The sequence below is a fragment of the Haliotis rubra genome, unplaced genomic scaffold (assembly GCF_003918875.1).
Source record: "Haliotis rubra isolate DU_JTF1 unplaced genomic scaffold, ASM391887v1 Scf2698, whole genome shotgun sequence".
Classification (NCBI taxonomy): Eukaryota; Metazoa; Mollusca; class Gastropoda; order Lepetellida; family Haliotidae; genus Haliotis; species Haliotis rubra.
In genome coordinates this window covers 2,560-19,963 of record NW_025766778.1, presented here as the reverse complement: position 1 = coordinate 19,963, position 17,404 = coordinate 2,560, and the positions used below count along the sequence as shown (strand labels likewise).

The following is a 17,404-nucleotide window of genomic DNA, read 5'->3' as shown; positions in this document are numbered from 1 at the left end:
TTCATTCATTTCAAATTTTTTATTTCATTGCATTCTATTATAAGAGATAATTAAAGTTGTTAAGATGCATTTAATTTTTTTTTTCTGTTTTTCAACCGCGCTGTATTCATTTATTTAAGATATATACACATTTCAGCATTATTGAATTTCATATCTCCGCACAATTCTAAGGTATTTGTTCAGGATTCTATATTTTTTTGTACGACATATAATGATATAGTGAACATATGTCCTGTTGTTTACCATAGCGCGATTTTTATTTCGTTCTTGTTCAAAAACCTTAGGATTGCAACTTACAGTTGGTAATTACTTTAGCAATAAAGTGTCAAAGCCCTACGATTCATTTCAAAAGTACCATGTGAACACGTATTTTGGTACAAACACAGGGACTTGGGTGGTAGAAAACCAGGGTTTGAATTTCTTGGCCTTAATAAATGAAAAAGAACCACATATAGATTTAAAAGCCAGGAGGATATATGATTGGCAAAACAAAGGCACAGTATTGGCTGCAGACTGGCACGCCATCATTGGGCCAATGCTGGGCCAGTACTGGCTACGGATTATTTACCTGCCATCATTGGGCCAATGCTGGGCCAACGTTGATAATCAGCATTGGCCCAATGCTGAGAAAGCCAGCAATTAATCCCGATTTTTTGCAGCATTGGCCCAATGCTGGCCCAATGCTGGCATGTTACCTGGGTAAGCATTTTTTAGTATTGGATTACAATACATTTTCTTTATTCTCGAAAGTGTCCCAGCTAAGACAGATCCTAACTAGTTAGGATAGAAGTTAGGACATCCTAACTTTAAGATAAGACCCATTCTCGAAACGATCCTATCCCTGTCCTAACTTGAGCTTCCGATCCTAGCTAGGATAGCGAGCTCTTCAGTCGGTGAAGATAGAAAAGCGAAGGGATTTCCCATATGACGTCACAGCTTTTTGGGAAATCCCCGAGCAGACGTCAAAATGTCAAGCTCAAGCGAGATGGCGACCGCAGAAAAGAAAGCGAGAAAAGTCAACTGGACTCGGAACGAGATGGATTGTTTAGTTGATGAGGTGGAGAACCATAAGTCTGTTTTATTTAGCTCATTTTCATCCGTTGTTACCAACAGCAAGAAGCAACAGATTTGGAAGGACATATCAAACAGGTGAATATAATTTTTTGATCTCGATCAGCTCGTAAATGTAAACAATGCAATGTCAAAGTAACACTCATTTGCTCTGTTGGTCATTTTAGTCAAAATTATTGTTTTCACAGGCATGTGCTAATTGCAATTTCTCCTCGCGAAAAATAATCCAAAATAATTTTATCTGATTATATTTTTAGCAATCCCACAGAAATGGCTAATGTTATTGATCAAAATATTTTGATGAGTGAATTTCAGAAAGACAGTAGATATTTTATCATGAGCTCTGAGTACTGATATGATTTTATTCAATCTATTCTTTTGATAATAAATTATACTGTTTTACAGTATATTACATGCTACTAAAGTTTTCATAACTGATAAGAAAAGATTAGAATGTCTGCAGTGAAGTACACATTGAATGTATGTTTAAATCCTATTGTATTTTTTTTTCTCAGAGTCAGTGCTTGCGGGTCCTCTATCCGCTCATCAGAGGATGTGAAAAAAAAATGGACCACTCTAAAGTAAGACTACATGAAATATAATATTCATGTACTAAGTAAGAACAGTAAACCTATCTAATATATTATAAGGATGCCTTCAATACTTGGGCTTTAACTTTGACAAACAAGCTGAAACAGAGAACTAACTTCCAAAGGATAATTGTATTTATTAAAATAACATCTTTGTGAGAACCTTAAAATCTACTAAAACTGAAAATGTACATATTTAGTTTTACAATAATTGAATTTCTGACTGATAATTTTCTTTGAAGAAATGAATGTATCAAGGTCAGTGTTATTTGAATCTAAATGATCTTAAAGATGGAAATAATTTGATATAATGTACTTTAATCTGTAACAGGAGCGACACAAGGAGGGAAAGCCACTAGCCTAAAGAAGGCTATATTCCAGACAGGCGGAGGGCCACCACCCATCTCCACTGAGTGACTTTGAGTATAAGGTATATTGCATAAATCTATATTTGTATGAGGAAACTTAAGTAATGAAATTATAAAATTATGAATTTAAAAACTTGATTAATACTGGATGTTGTTGATATGAGAATGTATAAATCAATGATATTTTCAGTATCATGGTACTGTCACTTTTTTGTACTGTTTACCTGCACATGTCTCAAGTTAAATTTTTGCATTGTCACACCTGTAACAATGTGTCTATGTATAATCAAATTTATGCTTTTGTTTAATTTCTGAAAAGTTCATTTAATTTTTACAGGTGGTGTCCCTCATTCCATCTGTTCAAATCAATGGTTGCACAGGGGGCTGGATAGTGAAGACATGTCAGGTATTCATCTGTTATCATAAAACACTTATGATATACAAGTAATCACCAAGTAATGTGTGAAATTAATGTTTTGTATAAGTGACAGTATGGGGGCCTATAGCATAAATTGCATAATGATAAGTTGTGCCCTAAAATATTTGCAAACCAGGAACTTACCTCTTTGTTTAAGTGTCATGTTTTTTTTTAAATATTCCAAATAAATTTTTATATTTTTGTTAAAGAATATACTTGCAAAGGTATTCTGACATAAAAGACATTAATTTCCAGCCTTCTCAGGATTGGGCAGTGTGTTGTGTGATGCAGCTGTTCCCTCGACTTCAAGTAGCAGCAACAATTTGAATGTCAACTCTGCCCGGACATCACCTATCCTACTGTCCTGCACTCCACCTCGACAAGCAGCACCACCAACACCGCATGATCCACCAGCATCGTTCCAATTGTCACCAGTCATAGGTAATAATGTCACATCGCAAATCATGATAATTATAGATTTATCTCGTTTAGATTTGGTGCGCAAAATTGGACAATAACCTCAGACTAATATATAGAGGATATTTGGTGTTTTCAGTGTGATATCACTTACTACGTCACTCAATGAGAGATCAGTGATATTCCAATGAAAATAAATAGAAAATATGTCCATTCTTCACAAATGCAATGTTTATCAGTCCATAAATACCTTTAATAAAAATTCCAAGATTTAACTTCCAGATTTCCAAGTTCCAGTTCAATACTATTTTCTTATAGTAATGGAAGAATTATGTATACATACTGCATTTATAATTTGATGCAGTCAAAAAATAATTTAATGTTATTACATTCAAATTCTGCAATATATCCTTGAAAACAATTATATTGTGAATTTTCTTTGTAGTTTCAAGACCTACGAGTAAGAAACAAAGACAAAAGTTCATACACATGGTAATTATTAACCTTAGTAATGTCAATGAGTAATATTTCGTAATGATTGTATGATAAGTTTTTCAAAGATGAAATTGTCTCATATGTTAACAATTTGATATACCAGTTCAACTTTACAAGGTACAATGCAATCAATGAGTATTGCAAGTAAGTTCCTTTATAGTAAAAAAATACAAAGGAAAAACAAAACAATGTTTGTATCTGAAATTGTTGAAATTTATTGTGGATATGACATGATTGTTGTTTGTTTTTAGAAGACAGTGCAGCCCAGGCAGCTGAAGTGGTCCAGCTTGAGAGGGAGAAGGTGGCCATCATGCGGGAACAGCTTGCAGATCGATAGAGAGCGCCTGCAAGTTGAAAAAAGAAATACTCAATGAATTGCGGCTGATGAGAAAAACAGGCAGATCAGAATGTAACTCCCATGTGCATCTCACCGATCATCACATTTGACTCTTAAATGTATATACAATACTTTGCTGTTAGGAAATTCTTACAATGAAGTGAACTTAATCCATATTGTCATATGTTGGGGATGTGAGTAGTTCAAGCTTGTTCGAGTTGTCCTGTTAAATTATCAAGTACCATTGGTTGTTAATAATTTGTATGAAATCATTTGTTGTTACAGAAAATATGTACCTTAACTGCAGGCTAGAACTTTAGGAAAATATCATTAATACACTAAGAAAGAGTAATCCCAAATAAAACATATGTTACATTACAAATATCATTATCAAAATTTCATGTCTTAAATCTTAGAAGAGAAATGTACATGATAACAATAATAGTTTATGTCATTATTGTCATGAAGGCAATGTCAAGGATGAGTGTCATGAACTTTTCATTTGTAAAAGTTTTAATTTTCTTAGAAACAGATACCTCCCTATGTTCACAACTTTGTACAAAGATAATCAACTAATGGAAAACTTATTAAACTCAAAAATATCAATCTAATATTATTTTTTCAAATAGAAGTTCATTTATGTATATATATTTCTATTTTAACTATACTGTACAGTGTAAAAAACAACTACAAGTGTACTGTAATAGGTCATATTGGCTAAAATACTGAATAAACCTTCCATGTGTCTGCTGATATAATGGTTTTGTGAAAATGAATCTATTTATTGTACCACCACTTGCACAGGAGTTGGTATACATGTCCCTAAAATTGTTTTTCACTCAATCCGTCCAATTGTTTATGCCATGCATATCTCAAACATCAACTGTTATTTTACTGAATATTTTACTGAAACATTCCATAGATGGTTCAGTGGTGTCTTTGATGAAATTTATCATCAAAGTCCTATTTTCCTTATCTGCAGAATAATGTTATGATTGATTACTAGATTTAAGTTTTACATTGTTCCAATGATTCATGATATTGGCAATTGACAAACTTGCAATGTATGTGAGGTACAAATGTATTTTGATTATTCATATGGTGAACTAGTTATGGCATTGAATTCTCTTATCATATTCTGAAATATATCCTTGAAATTAATTATTAAAAAGATTGAAAAATGTATATATTTTGACATTTTAATGATACTAAATTTACTTAAATAAAATGTTTGGATGAAATTGGTTATGAAATTTACACATTCATTTGATGTACATATGAAGTTGAAGTTTGTGCCTTTGGATAACCCAGAAATTTGAAAAAATGAACAAGTTTAATGATGCTTTGCAATGTTCCTATTTACAAATACAACAAGTCCTTATCAAAATACCAGTGTACATTCATAACATAAGATGTATGTACTTAGTGTATTTTCCATTGTTAAATTTATTAAAAGATTATATTTTTATCAAAAAATTGGTTATTTATTTCTCTTCATGCCGACATCTACAAGGAAAACAAATGAACTGTTGTAAAAACTTACCATATATGTTAGTTGAAAGTGCTTTCTATCAAGCGTTTCCTTGTCTGGTGTCCATCTCTAAGTGGACCGTCATATGGCTGGTCATTGCCATCCTCTGCAGGTAGGGCTGGCATGGGTGGAAGGCGATGGTTGATACACAGGTTGTGTAGCTGGCACACACCATACACGAGCTGATGACACTTGTCTGGTTTGAAAGGCAGGCAGCCCGTTGACTTGTGTAGGCATCTAATTATTATAGAGAACCTACTACATTCATGTTAAAGCTATATCAATTTATCGATACCTCAGTAATTGAAAGTTCCATTTATAGGTTTTGGCGCTATATCTGTAAAAGATAGTCTCCTTACTCTATCAGACTCTAAATATATGGATAATTTTTCCAATATTTTCATACTTTCTGTTAAACTTCATTTTGCAAAATGGTTTAATTCTTTGTAAGTAAATGACAGATTCATGCCTTCAGTTTTGATATAAATGAACTTTTAATCTTTTGTTTAACACCTTGAGATTATATATTTTTAATTATTTATTTTTCTTATTCTGAAATATTATTTTCATTATGATAATCGAACTAACCGAAACCGAGACTTCATTAGGCCAAAAGCTCTTTCCACTGTGTTCCTTGTTTTACAGAGCGCTCAGTTAAATCTCTCCTCTCCTTGTGTCTGGGGGTGGCTCAGGGGTGACCATCCATGGTCTGCAGGCATATCTGCAGGATTTTGTAGATGTACACACAAATGATTTATAAGAGAAATGTGAAGACAATGTTAGTAAATACAACACAAATTTAAACTGGATGTATTCTTACTCTTAGTAAATGGAATTATCAAGTACATATATTTTATTTATGAAACTTCACTCATTTTAAGCTATGTTATTCCAAAATGATAATCAAATTTACCCTGAATCTCAAGCAACCATCCATTTCTACCTCCAGACTCTTCTAGGTAGCTTCCAATTGTACTATTATTAAAGATGTAGCTATCATGTGTTGCGCCTGGCCATCTGCATACAACATTGGTGAACCTGTAATAACACAACATACATTTTACCAACATACCAAGAAGAGAAAATCTTGCTGCCGGATTACAAAACTTTATGTGATGCTAATGCTAAAATATACATGTCCAGGATATATGCAATATGCACCATAGTTTAAATTTCCTTTCCAATATATAATTCATAACCCATACATGTAAGGAATAGTACACCTCTATCTCCAATTGTGTACTCATTTCTTCATGTAAACAATAATCCATGAACATGTCATTTACATCCTTTGCACCCAGTCAATGACATTACAGTGTACAATTCCAGTTTTATTTTTTAGACGTTTTCATTAGAATAAAATAACTGTGACACCTCAAACGGGCCTCTCAAGCTTTAAATTCTAAAAATAGATATTCAAATTAATCACTCAATGTCAAGGTTATAGATTGTGAAATAATCACTTCCGCATTTGACTTGCATCAAAATATTACTGTGTTCTCTGTAAAACTTGTACAGTAGAATTGTATCCATCCAGTTTTACGTATGCAGGTATGATTTAGAAAGTTATGAGTGCTTTCATACTGACCTTAGATCTCCGTCGCATATGGCTTGGATGTTTACAGCGTGAAATCCCTTTCGGCAAACATACGCTGCCTCCTCGCATGCTTGTGGACGGACGATTGCAATTAGAGTACCGTCGATGCAGCCAAGCACATTGGGAAAGCCAGCAAGTGCGTGAAACACCTGTTTGACTTCCCGCTGTGAGGTTGCATCTTTAGGAAAACGTATACGGTCTAGTTTCCGCGACAAGATGTCTACAGTGGTACCAATTGCACGGGAGACAGTAGGCTGTGAAACCCCGTGCAAATCAGCCAATTCCGACTGGAAACCACCCTTCCCCAGGTATCTAAGGGTTATTAGTACTTGAAGATCGGGGTTTAGGGCTCTTGAACGCTGTGTAGCTCTCTCTAGCTCGGGTCGACACAGCTCTATCACCTCTTGAATCGCTCGCCTTGACAGGCGGTATCGATTAACCAACTCCGCATCGTCGAATAAATCGAGGGGCGCAGTCCGGTTACGATATATCCTTTCGGCATTCTTCTTACAGTCATTCTTTCCCCCAAACATTGCATGAACAAACAAGTACGACGCCATATTGTTTTCGTCTAGGATTTATTTAGGACAAGTCAGACCCTATCCTAGTATTTGTCCTAAGTTAGGATATCCTAGCGCTAGGATACTTTTAGAGAATAAGGTAGGACACCTATCCCAGACCCTAGGATCAAAGTTAGGATATCCTAGCGCTAGGATCCTTTCGAGAATAGGGGCCCAGGTCGATAACTTCCTCTAACATTAAACCACCCTTTACAAGCTCACCTATCATATTTGCTAACATCAGAGACTATCGGTTTTTAACATTGCAAGTCTCTTGCGGAGCGCTTGGTCACAATTCGATTTTTCGATAGTAAGATTTACATTTAACATCACAGCCCGTCATTGAAACCACAACATGTTTGTCACCTCAATATACAGATGAGAGACATCATTAGTCCAGTTGCCATCCATTTCACAGAAGTCCATAATGGACAAGTTGATAATGATAATGTCGGTGATTTTTTAACTACAAAACTCGAATAGGAACACGTCGGGTTCAAAACATCGCGATTAGGAACGGCAAGTTAAGATATTCACGGCTAACGTGTGAATGATCAAAATCGGATATGAATAAAATGTGGCATTCAACATGATCCCTACCGTCAACCTGCACTTCGCAGAAATCCAAAATGGGTACAGCGTCACCATTGTTTATTGTAGTGGTGTACAGGACCAGATAACGCCCTTTACCAGAACACGTGACGTTCAAAACATCAAGTATGTCTGATCCGTCTCCCTTCCCTGTCACGTTGTAGCAGTTGACTCCATTAGTTGCGGAAGCGGCAGTGTCAGCTATGTAGACCTGGATACCATTCCGACGAACCTTATCTGTAAAATGTCAAAATTAATCAAAGTGCCCTTATTAGTATATGTACATGCAGGAGAATAGGATCATACATCTTTAAAACCTTAAATAGGTAAATGTACATCTCGGTATATCCTGCGATATGACAGTCTGTCATGAGGTTAAGTGGTGGGCTTCAGTGGGGCTGGGATTAGGGAGGATAGAGGTGGGTTATTCATGGTCACGGCGGTCGTTAGTTATTTCTTAACTGCGTTTTTAAAGTCCATTCATTGCTCTCGACGACTTACAACTGCAACGGCGGACTCTCATGAATGGACAATCGCTTGTATTATACACGCAGCTTTCAACGGTTGCACAATCACTTTAAACTGCATATTATTATAAATAACAACTTACATTATAATTTCAAAAGTTAGGTAATCATTACGTGCATGCGTTCACCCAAAAACTGACCTGATGTAAGCTACATTTACATTAATCCTTGAACATAAGTAGATGTATGTGTAGATGTAGGAGGTCTTGTCAGATACCCAAAGATCATTTGTCAAACATCTCAGAGCTGAGCAAAAACAATCTTTTTGGACTTAGGTACACTGAAACAATGCCGTAAAGATGTCGTCTACACCAGTTGTTGTCTGACATACACTATGCTGAGAACTGACCACTGGTTCTGTGTACCTTTATGGGGAGATGGTGTACACTGGACTAGTAGGATGTAAGCTACTCACAGTCTGTCCGGAAGTATATGGTGACGTCATGTATCGGTGTTGTCTTATTCAGATCCACTCTCCACCACGCAACGTTTATACCGTCATTGTATGCTGAATGAAAGCAGTAGCGATAGTCGTTCGCTATGGTGTTTCCGTCTACAGCGTTACCTGCTGCCATAGAGGTACTGCTGGCCGATGTCGGCTTATCGAGTGCTTTGTTATCTGTCATGAAATATCACGCCAGAGATCATGCATAATACCATGTTTCAAAATAGCATTAAAATGTTTAGAGATATTCTATGTCCGGGAAAATAACAGGGCGCATTTAGATTATGATTTACCTTCATATAACATAAAACTGCAGTAGTACAGAATTTAACGGATAACAACGTCTAGTATCCATCGACAGATGTTCATTTACGTTATGGCTAAAGTAAAGTCACATCAACGCACCTATTTACACACAATCACGAATGTCTAGTGAAATACTGTGATGAAGAGGGGGATTTTAAGGAGAGACTCGTAATCTTTTTGTTTGTTTGTTTTGGGTTTAAAACTGTTATTCTTTTTAAACTCGTAAACGTCTTTAGAAATCGTTTTACTTGGTTCAGAAAGCAGAGAGTTCCATAACATTGGACTGCAAACTAAGAAGGTTCAATCAGTAGAAGTACAGAAGTAGACAGAGGCTGATGAAGTAGAGCTGCACGGGAGAATAGCAAGTTCCCAAGAATAAAGGGAGATGAAATCCTGAATATATTATGGATAGCTGCCGGGACAGTTATGGGTTGTAATACAGATCTTGAAAATCATTTGAGAGAAGACTGAAATCCTGTGCAAGGTTTTGACAACAGGAGTGATGTGTTGAGATCTAAGACTCCTTTAGATTCATCTGAATTCTAAGATTTGCATAAAAGGCCTTGCAATAATATAGACTGAAAACAGACGGAATCAACAATTTGGTATCCTGCCATTAGCGTTGTGAACTTGGTTGATGATATATATTGAATAAACAGGGACATGTGGACGCCCATGGTCAGTGGTTGATAACGTTGCTTCACACATTGTAAGGAAATCGTGCACAAAATTGTACACAAGGTTATGCTACTAGAAGTAAGATTTTTATTATTCAGTGATCGCAGGTTTGAATCCTACTTGGCCGATTAAATATGTATGGCTCGCCAGATCTATACCAGTACTTGCTCGACCACATTAATTGTTGGGCTTTCTCACACATAAACCTTATATACCCTGATATAAATGAAGTACTTTTGAAGTGTCCGTTAAAGCGGTGTGGTTACTATCTTCATGAAAGTCGTTATACGTGAGACGATTAAATCTAATATGAAATGAATCATTGTTTCCACTTAAGTCTCGCTATGGATTCCAGTAGCAGTATAATGCAAGCAAAATATTTGAGAAAATGAGCACGTGAACTATTTCTGTTTATCGAGTGCCTGTATATATGTATGCCAGCAAGCAGATTCGAATTAGCAACTCAACTCTGATGATTTAGAAGAAGAAATGCACATTCAATGAGATTCAAAGAAAATTGCTTTACTTTTCTGGCATGTTGGTCCTGACCATCCTTTGATGCAAGCCTGAGATCTGCATCCATCTGTAACGTTACACGTGTTAGCCTGACAGTGACAGCTGTATCCACACAGGTAGCCATACGTACCCGGTAGGCAGCTGCCTGTAACATATAGACATTATATCTGAGCGACAGGGACAACGTATGCCTATGTATATACCTACGGTTACCTGTATGGTATCAGAGACTTAAAAGTTTAAGAGTATCCATTGCATCATACTATACGATGTCCAATGCTCAATGTTGATGTGACATTGGAAGGGGTGTTGTCCTTTCTAATAATCGTGTAATGACCAAAGATGATGTGCTTGCTTTATTACAAAAAGTATAGGGATACTATGCTTGTAACATGACTGGCTTCGTATAATGACAGGCTATATTAATTGTATGTCTGCATGATGACTAACTACAGGGATTATATGCGTGCGAAATGACAATCTGCATTGATTGTATGATGGTGCAATGACTAGAGATGGAGTCTTGGAGTTATGCCTTGGTGAAATCAATGTCCATGTATACTAACCACATAAAGAAACTGTGCATTGTCAAAATATTATCCCAGTTGATAAGTACGATACCAGTGTCAAAGGTACATATAAACTTTAATGGAGGGATCATGAGACCATAACAAGTCGGGAGAATTTCAATTGAAAAGTCAATCACAATGACGTCACGAGTCCACAAGCGGGGCAGGGGTCAAACGACCATGTCACAAGCTCAATAACGGGTATGTCCACCATCGGCATCGAGAACAGCAATGCGTCGACGACGCATAGAGCCTACCAGACGTGCAAGGAAGGCTTGTGGATGTCACGCCAGTTCTTTCAAGTTCTGTTGCAAGGTCAAGGACGTTATTTGGCGGATGAGGAAGTCGGCGTAGACGTCAATCCATCTCGTCCCAAACATGCTCTATCGGGGAGAGATCCGGTGAATTTGCAGGCCAAGGCAGTAAGTCAACGTTGTTACGTTGCAAGAAATCCATAGCAACCCTTGCCGTATGAGGGCGGGCATTATCCTGTTGGAATGTTAACCAAGGGCCATGCTGTTGCAGAAAGGGATCCGGAATTGCTACAGGTCGAAGAATCTGATCCCTGTAGCCCACACCATTTAAGTTGCCCTGAACAATCACCAAAGGAGTTCTTTGGCGTGCTGGTTATTCCACCCCAAATCATCACGGAACCACCACCAAAAGCGATTCCTCTCAAGACACAGGCCTGTGCATAACGTTCTCCCACGCCTCTATAGGCACTATGGGAAATGTTAAACCTTTGACTCATCTGTAAAACAACATTTCTCCACCAAAACAAGGGTCTGCGGACATGCTTTCGGCACCACATTCGGCGAGCTTGTCGATGACGTTGTGTCAGGATAGGCCGTATGGCGGGACGTCGTGGTCTGATCCCGTAATGACGTAAACGTTGTCGAACTGTGTTGGGGTGGATACGGCGAAGTTCTGGGATGGTTCGGGCAGTCATCACTGCGGTCTGAAAACCTGTGGCGAAGATGGGTCACCCTTATCCATCTGTCCTGTCTTGGCGTTGTTACACGTGGACGTCCAGAACGTGGCCGATCGATGACGTCATTTGTGTTCTGGTAGCGTCTCACCAGTGCAGAAATGGTGTTCCGGTGGCAGTGGAAATGTGCAGCCACTTGTCGTTGAGACATTCCCCCACGGACCATCCCATTGGCCTCATGACGTTGTGCAGACGTGAGCCTTGACATGCTATGCGTTTCAATAGCCGTTTAATTTTTTGAACGATCGCAAGGGCAGGGGTTGAGCTTTCCAAAGTGACAGTATTGTGTGGCATTCATTTGCTCTGTTTCTCTTTCCCGGACTGCACGTGCAGCAACGTATTGCACGTCTCAAAGACGAACCCACTGACGTCACGGAACGTGACACGTGCATGCATGTTGGATACAGGTCACTAATCTCTGAGTTTAAATCCTTATGTGTCTACACAGGATTGATAGATTTAGATTTAAAATTTGTGTATGCACAGTTTCTTTATGTGCCTAGTATATATAGCGACGCCATAGATTCCAACCTAAAATACATATAAAAATTAGTTATATGTTAACTGCCCAAGAACAGATTTATTCTGGTCTATTTTGGCGTATCCGGAAGTGCCCGTTTCAGATAAAGATACATAGATTCACACGAAGCAATGCATTCCGTGTGCAGCGTATGCCTCTCTAGAGGTCTCCCTTGTCCCATTACTGTAAGTCTTCATGGTCCCTACTATGGTGATCAGCCTTCAGTTGGTGATCTATAGCCCGTTTCTATTTTGTACTGTTGTCTATAGTGATATATTTTAATGATAGCGTACTTAGTTTAAATTAATACCTGTGATACTCTAGTATTTGTACTGTCCTTCGATGACATTTTTTTCTTTCTAAATGTATTGATTTTAATATTGATATAAATGAAAATGATTTCGTCACGATATGGCTGAAATATCGCCGATGTGACGCTAAATGTCTTAACTCACTCACTCTCTTGGCACATAGACTTTCTAATAGTTGATTAGTTGCTGCCCGTGCGTTTCTGGATCGTACTCAGTACATAACACACACTTCACTTGCAGCAACACAGCAGCACAAGGCCTATTGAAAACAATCTGTAATGTGAGTTAAAATCTATACTAACATCGACAGTATTCAGCCATGAGTACAATGAGGATACATTGATAAAAAATACATTTAAACCATATAAAACCTGTTAACAAAGGGAAGCACAATAGTGAGTGAGTGAGCTAAAATTTAACGTCACATCGGCAATATTTCAGCCATCCTCGTGACGAGAACAATCAATTTTCTACATAGTATGTAATGATAAACTGTAAAGCCTGTCAACGAAGGACAGTAAAATAACTAGATAATCACAGATTCGAAATTAAAACCAGCAATTACATCTAAAACACTTTTAACTATAGGGGACAACACAATATAAAACGGGCTATAGATCACCAACAACTGAAGGTAGATCACCACACCAGGGACCATGGGGACTTACAGTACATTTGCTTCCTGCATGGGCCCTAGCTGGATTTACACCATCCCCTCAGCTGTTAGCAATTGAGATATATCTAGCCATACATTAAAATTACACATATTCTACGATTAAAAAACGGAAAGTTGAAATTTACTTTGAATGTTTTGGGACTTACGTACCCTCTCAGGAGGACAATAATTTTACGGTACTTTAACCCCCCTCGAGGATACAGCCACTAACAATCTGTGTTACAAATTCAAACTTTCAATCATAAAATATTTAGCTATTTACAGATCAGTCAACAAATCTAATTCTTTTAAAAATTCAATTATTAAATGAGAATTAACAGTGTAAAAAAGATCCTTCAATGTTTTGACATTAAAATACTTATCCCTTGTGATGGAATATTCAACACAGTCAAGCAGGACATGCTTAACTGTGATTCTTTCATCACAAGGGATACAAAACGGAGGATCTTCGCCTTTCAGTAAATATTCGTGGGTATACCGAGTGTGGCCAATGCGACATCGGCGCATAATGACCTCTTCAAATCTGGACTGACAACCCAAGTAGGTGTAACCAATGTAGGGTTTTATTGCATGTAATTTATTAATACCTACTTGGGTGTCCCACTTCTTCTGCATGAGATCGCGGATGTATGTTCTAATGCTGGCTTTATAATCAGAGTATGGGATCAGAAGTGGTGTCACAGATTTGTTGAGTGCTGCCTTAGCAGCAATATCAGCCATTGTGTTCCCAGAAATGCCAACGTGACTGGGTAACCAACAAAAGACGATGTCGCATTGGCCAGTAGCAAGTTCATTGTACAATTCAATAATTTCTATTAAAAGTGGATGTTTGCAAGAAAGATTTTAATAGCCTGAAGACACGAAAGAGAATCTGAAAAGATGATACATTGTTTATATTTACGGTGTTTATTAATATATTTAAGAGCTGTTAGTATTGCGTTTGCTTCTGCTGTGAAAATTGAACTGTCATTGGGTAGTCTGGAAGATATTGTTTTGGACCCAATGACAGTGGCACAAGCAACCGCGCCACCATCCTTGGATCCATCTGTATATAAGGATTTATAGTTATTATATTTATTTCTTAATTGACTAAATTCTTGTTTATACTGTAAATCATTAGTTTCGGATTTTTTAAATGTGGTTAATGTTAAGTCAACGTCAGGCCTCACCAATTGCCAAGGAGGAGAAGAAAGAAGACGAGAAGGAGATATATTCTCCAGCTCAATGCCGGCAGCAGAAAGGAATGGTTTAATTCTGTGCCCAAGAGGCGGAACAAGAGAAGGCTTTTTGTTATATAAATCCTCATAAAGAGGAGTGAAGACACAGTGAAACGCAGGATTAGACTCGTTAGAATATAGCTTCGTAATATACTGTAATGATAATTTTATACGGCGTTGAGTAAGAGAAGGCTCATCTGCCTCGACGTAGAGACTGTCAACAGGAGATGTTCTGAAGGACCCAAGACAAAGTCTCAGACCTTGATGGTGGACTGAATCTAAGAGTTTTAGGTTGCTTTTACAGGCTCCACCATAAACGATGGAGCCATAATCAAGCTTCGAGCGGACAAGTGATCTGTAAAGGTGTAGGAGCGTAGCTTGATCCCTCCCACCTTGAATTAGACACGACTTTCAATAAATCAAGTGCCTTCAGGCATTTAGTTTTGAGAGATTTGATATGCGGAAGAAAAGTTAAATGGGAGTCGAAATGAGACCTAAGAACTTGGCCTCTTTTACAACCTTGATGGGAGTGCCATTTAAAAAACAGTTCTGGGTGTTTATGTGGTTTATATTTACGGCAGAAGTGTATGCAATTAGTTTTGATTTAGAAAATTTAAAGCCGTTTTCAAGACACCATTTATGTATTTTATTTAAACACAACTGTAGTTGCCGTTCAATAGTATGCATATTCTTACCGCGACAAGAAATATTAAAATCATCCACAAAAGTGATCCATCAATTGAATCGTTTAAAACCTTGGATAAGCTGTTAATCTTAATGCTAAATAAAGTGACTGACAAAATACTGCCTTGTGGGACACCCTGATCCTGATTGTAATGGTCAGACAGGGTTGAACCCACTCGGACTTGAAATTGCCTGTCGGTTAAAAACTGTGAAATAAAAAGAGGTAAACGACCCCTTTAAACCAAAAATCATGTAAATCCTTCAAAATCCCATGTTTCCAGGTTGTATCATAAGCTTTCTCAAGATCAAAGAAAATCGATACAGCATGTTGTTTATTTACGATTGCATTTTAACAAAGGATTCTAAGCGTACCAAATGATCAATGGTACTACGATTTTTCCTGAAACCACATTGAATATTTGTTATGAGGTTATTGGTTTCAAGATACCAAGTTAATCTATTATTCACCATACGTTCCATGGTTTTACAGACACAGCTAGTTAGAGAGATCGGTCTATAATTTGACGGATCAGTATGATCCTTGCCAGGTTTTGGTATTGGGACTACAATGGCATTACGCCATGAAGGAGGAAATTCCCCAGACGTCCATATTTTGTCAAATATATCTAAAAGTGTCATCAGACATGGTTCCGGTAAGTGTTTCAATAGCTGGTAATGTATATTATCATCACCCGCTGCAGTGTCATGAGCTTGCTCAAGAGCAGTATGTAGCTCATGTAATGAAAACACTTCATTATAATCTTCACCGTTATTGGAGTCGAAATTAAGTTTTTCTTTTCCTGTTGTTTCTGATATCTCTGAAACTCAGGGACATAATTTGCCGATGAAGAATTTTTTGGCAAGAGTTTCGCCAATTTTATTTGCAATGTTGCATTTATCAGTTATTAAATTGTCACCATCTTTAAGATGATGAACAGCAGATTTGGAGCCTTTGCCTTTTATTCTCTGGACCATGTTCCACACCTTAGACATAGGTGTGCGCGAATTAATTTTGGAGACATAGTTTCTCCAAGAAAGGCGCTTGTTTTGCTTATATGCCCTTCGTGCCTTGGCACTGGTAATTTTAACATTGTTCAAATTATGAACAGTAGGGTGTCGGCGAAAATATTTTTCTGCCTTCTTCCTACATTTCCTGGCTTGTTTGCATTCGTTGTTAAACCATGGTTTACGAATGTGAGGATTTGCAGAGGACTTAGGAATTGTTTGGTCAGCAATTTCATTCAGTTCAGCGGAAAACAGCTGTATTGGATCTGATACATTATTAAAGCTGTCCGGTTTTAGTTTGTTGACACACATTATTTCAAATAAGGACCAGTTGGCCTTGGAGAAATTCCACCGTGATGAAGGGAATCATCATCCGGTCTGATAGCTTTCAGGACAGTAGGGAAGTGATCGCTTCCACAAAGGTCATCATGAACAGACCATTCAAACTTGTTGTAAACATTCGCATCTGCGAGGGACAGATCAAGGGAAGAATAGGTTCCTGTAGCAGGGTGCAAATAGGTGCTTGATTCATCATTAAACACACATAAATTATTATTAGAAATAAAATCTTCAATTGCCTTACCTTTTATTGTTTATACAGGTACTGCCCCATAGAGGGTTGTGCCCGTTCAAATCGCCCATGATGATACAGGGCTTAGGTAGTTGATCATACAGATTCTGAAGATCAGATTGTTGAAGAGCAGATGAAGGTGGAGTGTACAGTGAGCACAAGGTAAATGCTATGTGCAAAGTAATGCGGATAGCTACGGCTTGAAGATTAGTATTCAGGGAATGTCACTATGAATGACATTATTTCTGACTAATATAGAAGCACCCCAGTTGCTTTGTCCCCTGGAGGAGAAAAATGAGTGGTGACATGTGTACTGCCTAAGATCAAATGTATCATTAAATTTAAGATAAGTCTCCTGTAGGCATAATGCTGACGGTTTTAAAGTCTTGAGCTATCAACTGTATCTCATTAAAATT

At 37.5% G+C, this 17,404-nt stretch overlaps 1 protein-coding gene and 2 long non-coding RNA genes across 3 annotated transcripts; 1 reads left to right on the top strand and 2 right to left on the bottom strand.

Moving 5' to 3' along the window:
* Positions 1 to 903: 903 nt before the first annotated feature.
* LOC124280536 lies at positions 904 to 3,659 on the top strand. The gene is made up of 7 exons (XR_006899707.1): positions 904 to 1,149; positions 1,587 to 1,652; positions 1,993 to 2,091; positions 2,367 to 2,435; positions 2,703 to 2,888; positions 3,310 to 3,356; positions 3,611 to 3,659. It is a non-coding gene; the product is annotated as an uncharacterized LOC124280536 (long non-coding RNA).
* Positions 3,658 to 7,516, bottom strand: LOC124280535 (putative nuclease HARBI1). The gene is made up of 5 exons (XM_046716483.1): positions 6,816 to 7,516; positions 6,141 to 6,265; positions 5,816 to 5,948; positions 5,240 to 5,464; positions 3,658 to 3,703 (listed from the first exon to the last, which is right to left on the bottom strand). The coding sequence occupies exons 1-3, from the start codon at positions 7,382 to 7,384 to the stop codon at positions 5,878 to 5,880; spliced, it is 765 nt and encodes a 254-aa protein (XP_046572439.1). The 5' UTR covers positions 7,385 to 7,516; the 3' UTR covers positions 3,658 to 3,703; positions 5,240 to 5,464; positions 5,816 to 5,877.
* Positions 7,517 to 7,671: 155 nt separating this feature from the next.
* On the bottom strand, positions 7,672 to 10,580 carry LOC124280534. Its single transcript, XR_006899706.1, has 3 exons — positions 10,458 to 10,580; positions 8,918 to 9,121; positions 7,672 to 8,212 (listed from the first exon to the last, which is right to left on the bottom strand). It is a non-coding gene; the product is annotated as an uncharacterized LOC124280534 (long non-coding RNA).
* Between the last annotated feature and the right edge of the window lie 6,824 nt (positions 10,581 to 17,404).

Excerpts from the sequence above, each read along its gene's own strand:
- LOC124280535 (XM_046716483.1), bottom strand. The coding sequence starts at position 7,384 with ATGGCGTCGTACTTGTTTGTTCATGCAATGTTTGGGGGAAAGAATGAC. Across the intron at positions 6,266-6,815 it reads ATATGCGACGGAGATCTAAG|GTTCACCAATGTTGTATGCA; the intron begins GTCAGTATGAAA and ends GTGTTATTACAG. Across the intron at positions 5,949-6,140 it reads ATGGTTGCTTGAGATTCAGG|ATATGCCTGCAGACCATGGA; the intron begins GTAAATTTGATT and ends AAAATCCTGCAG.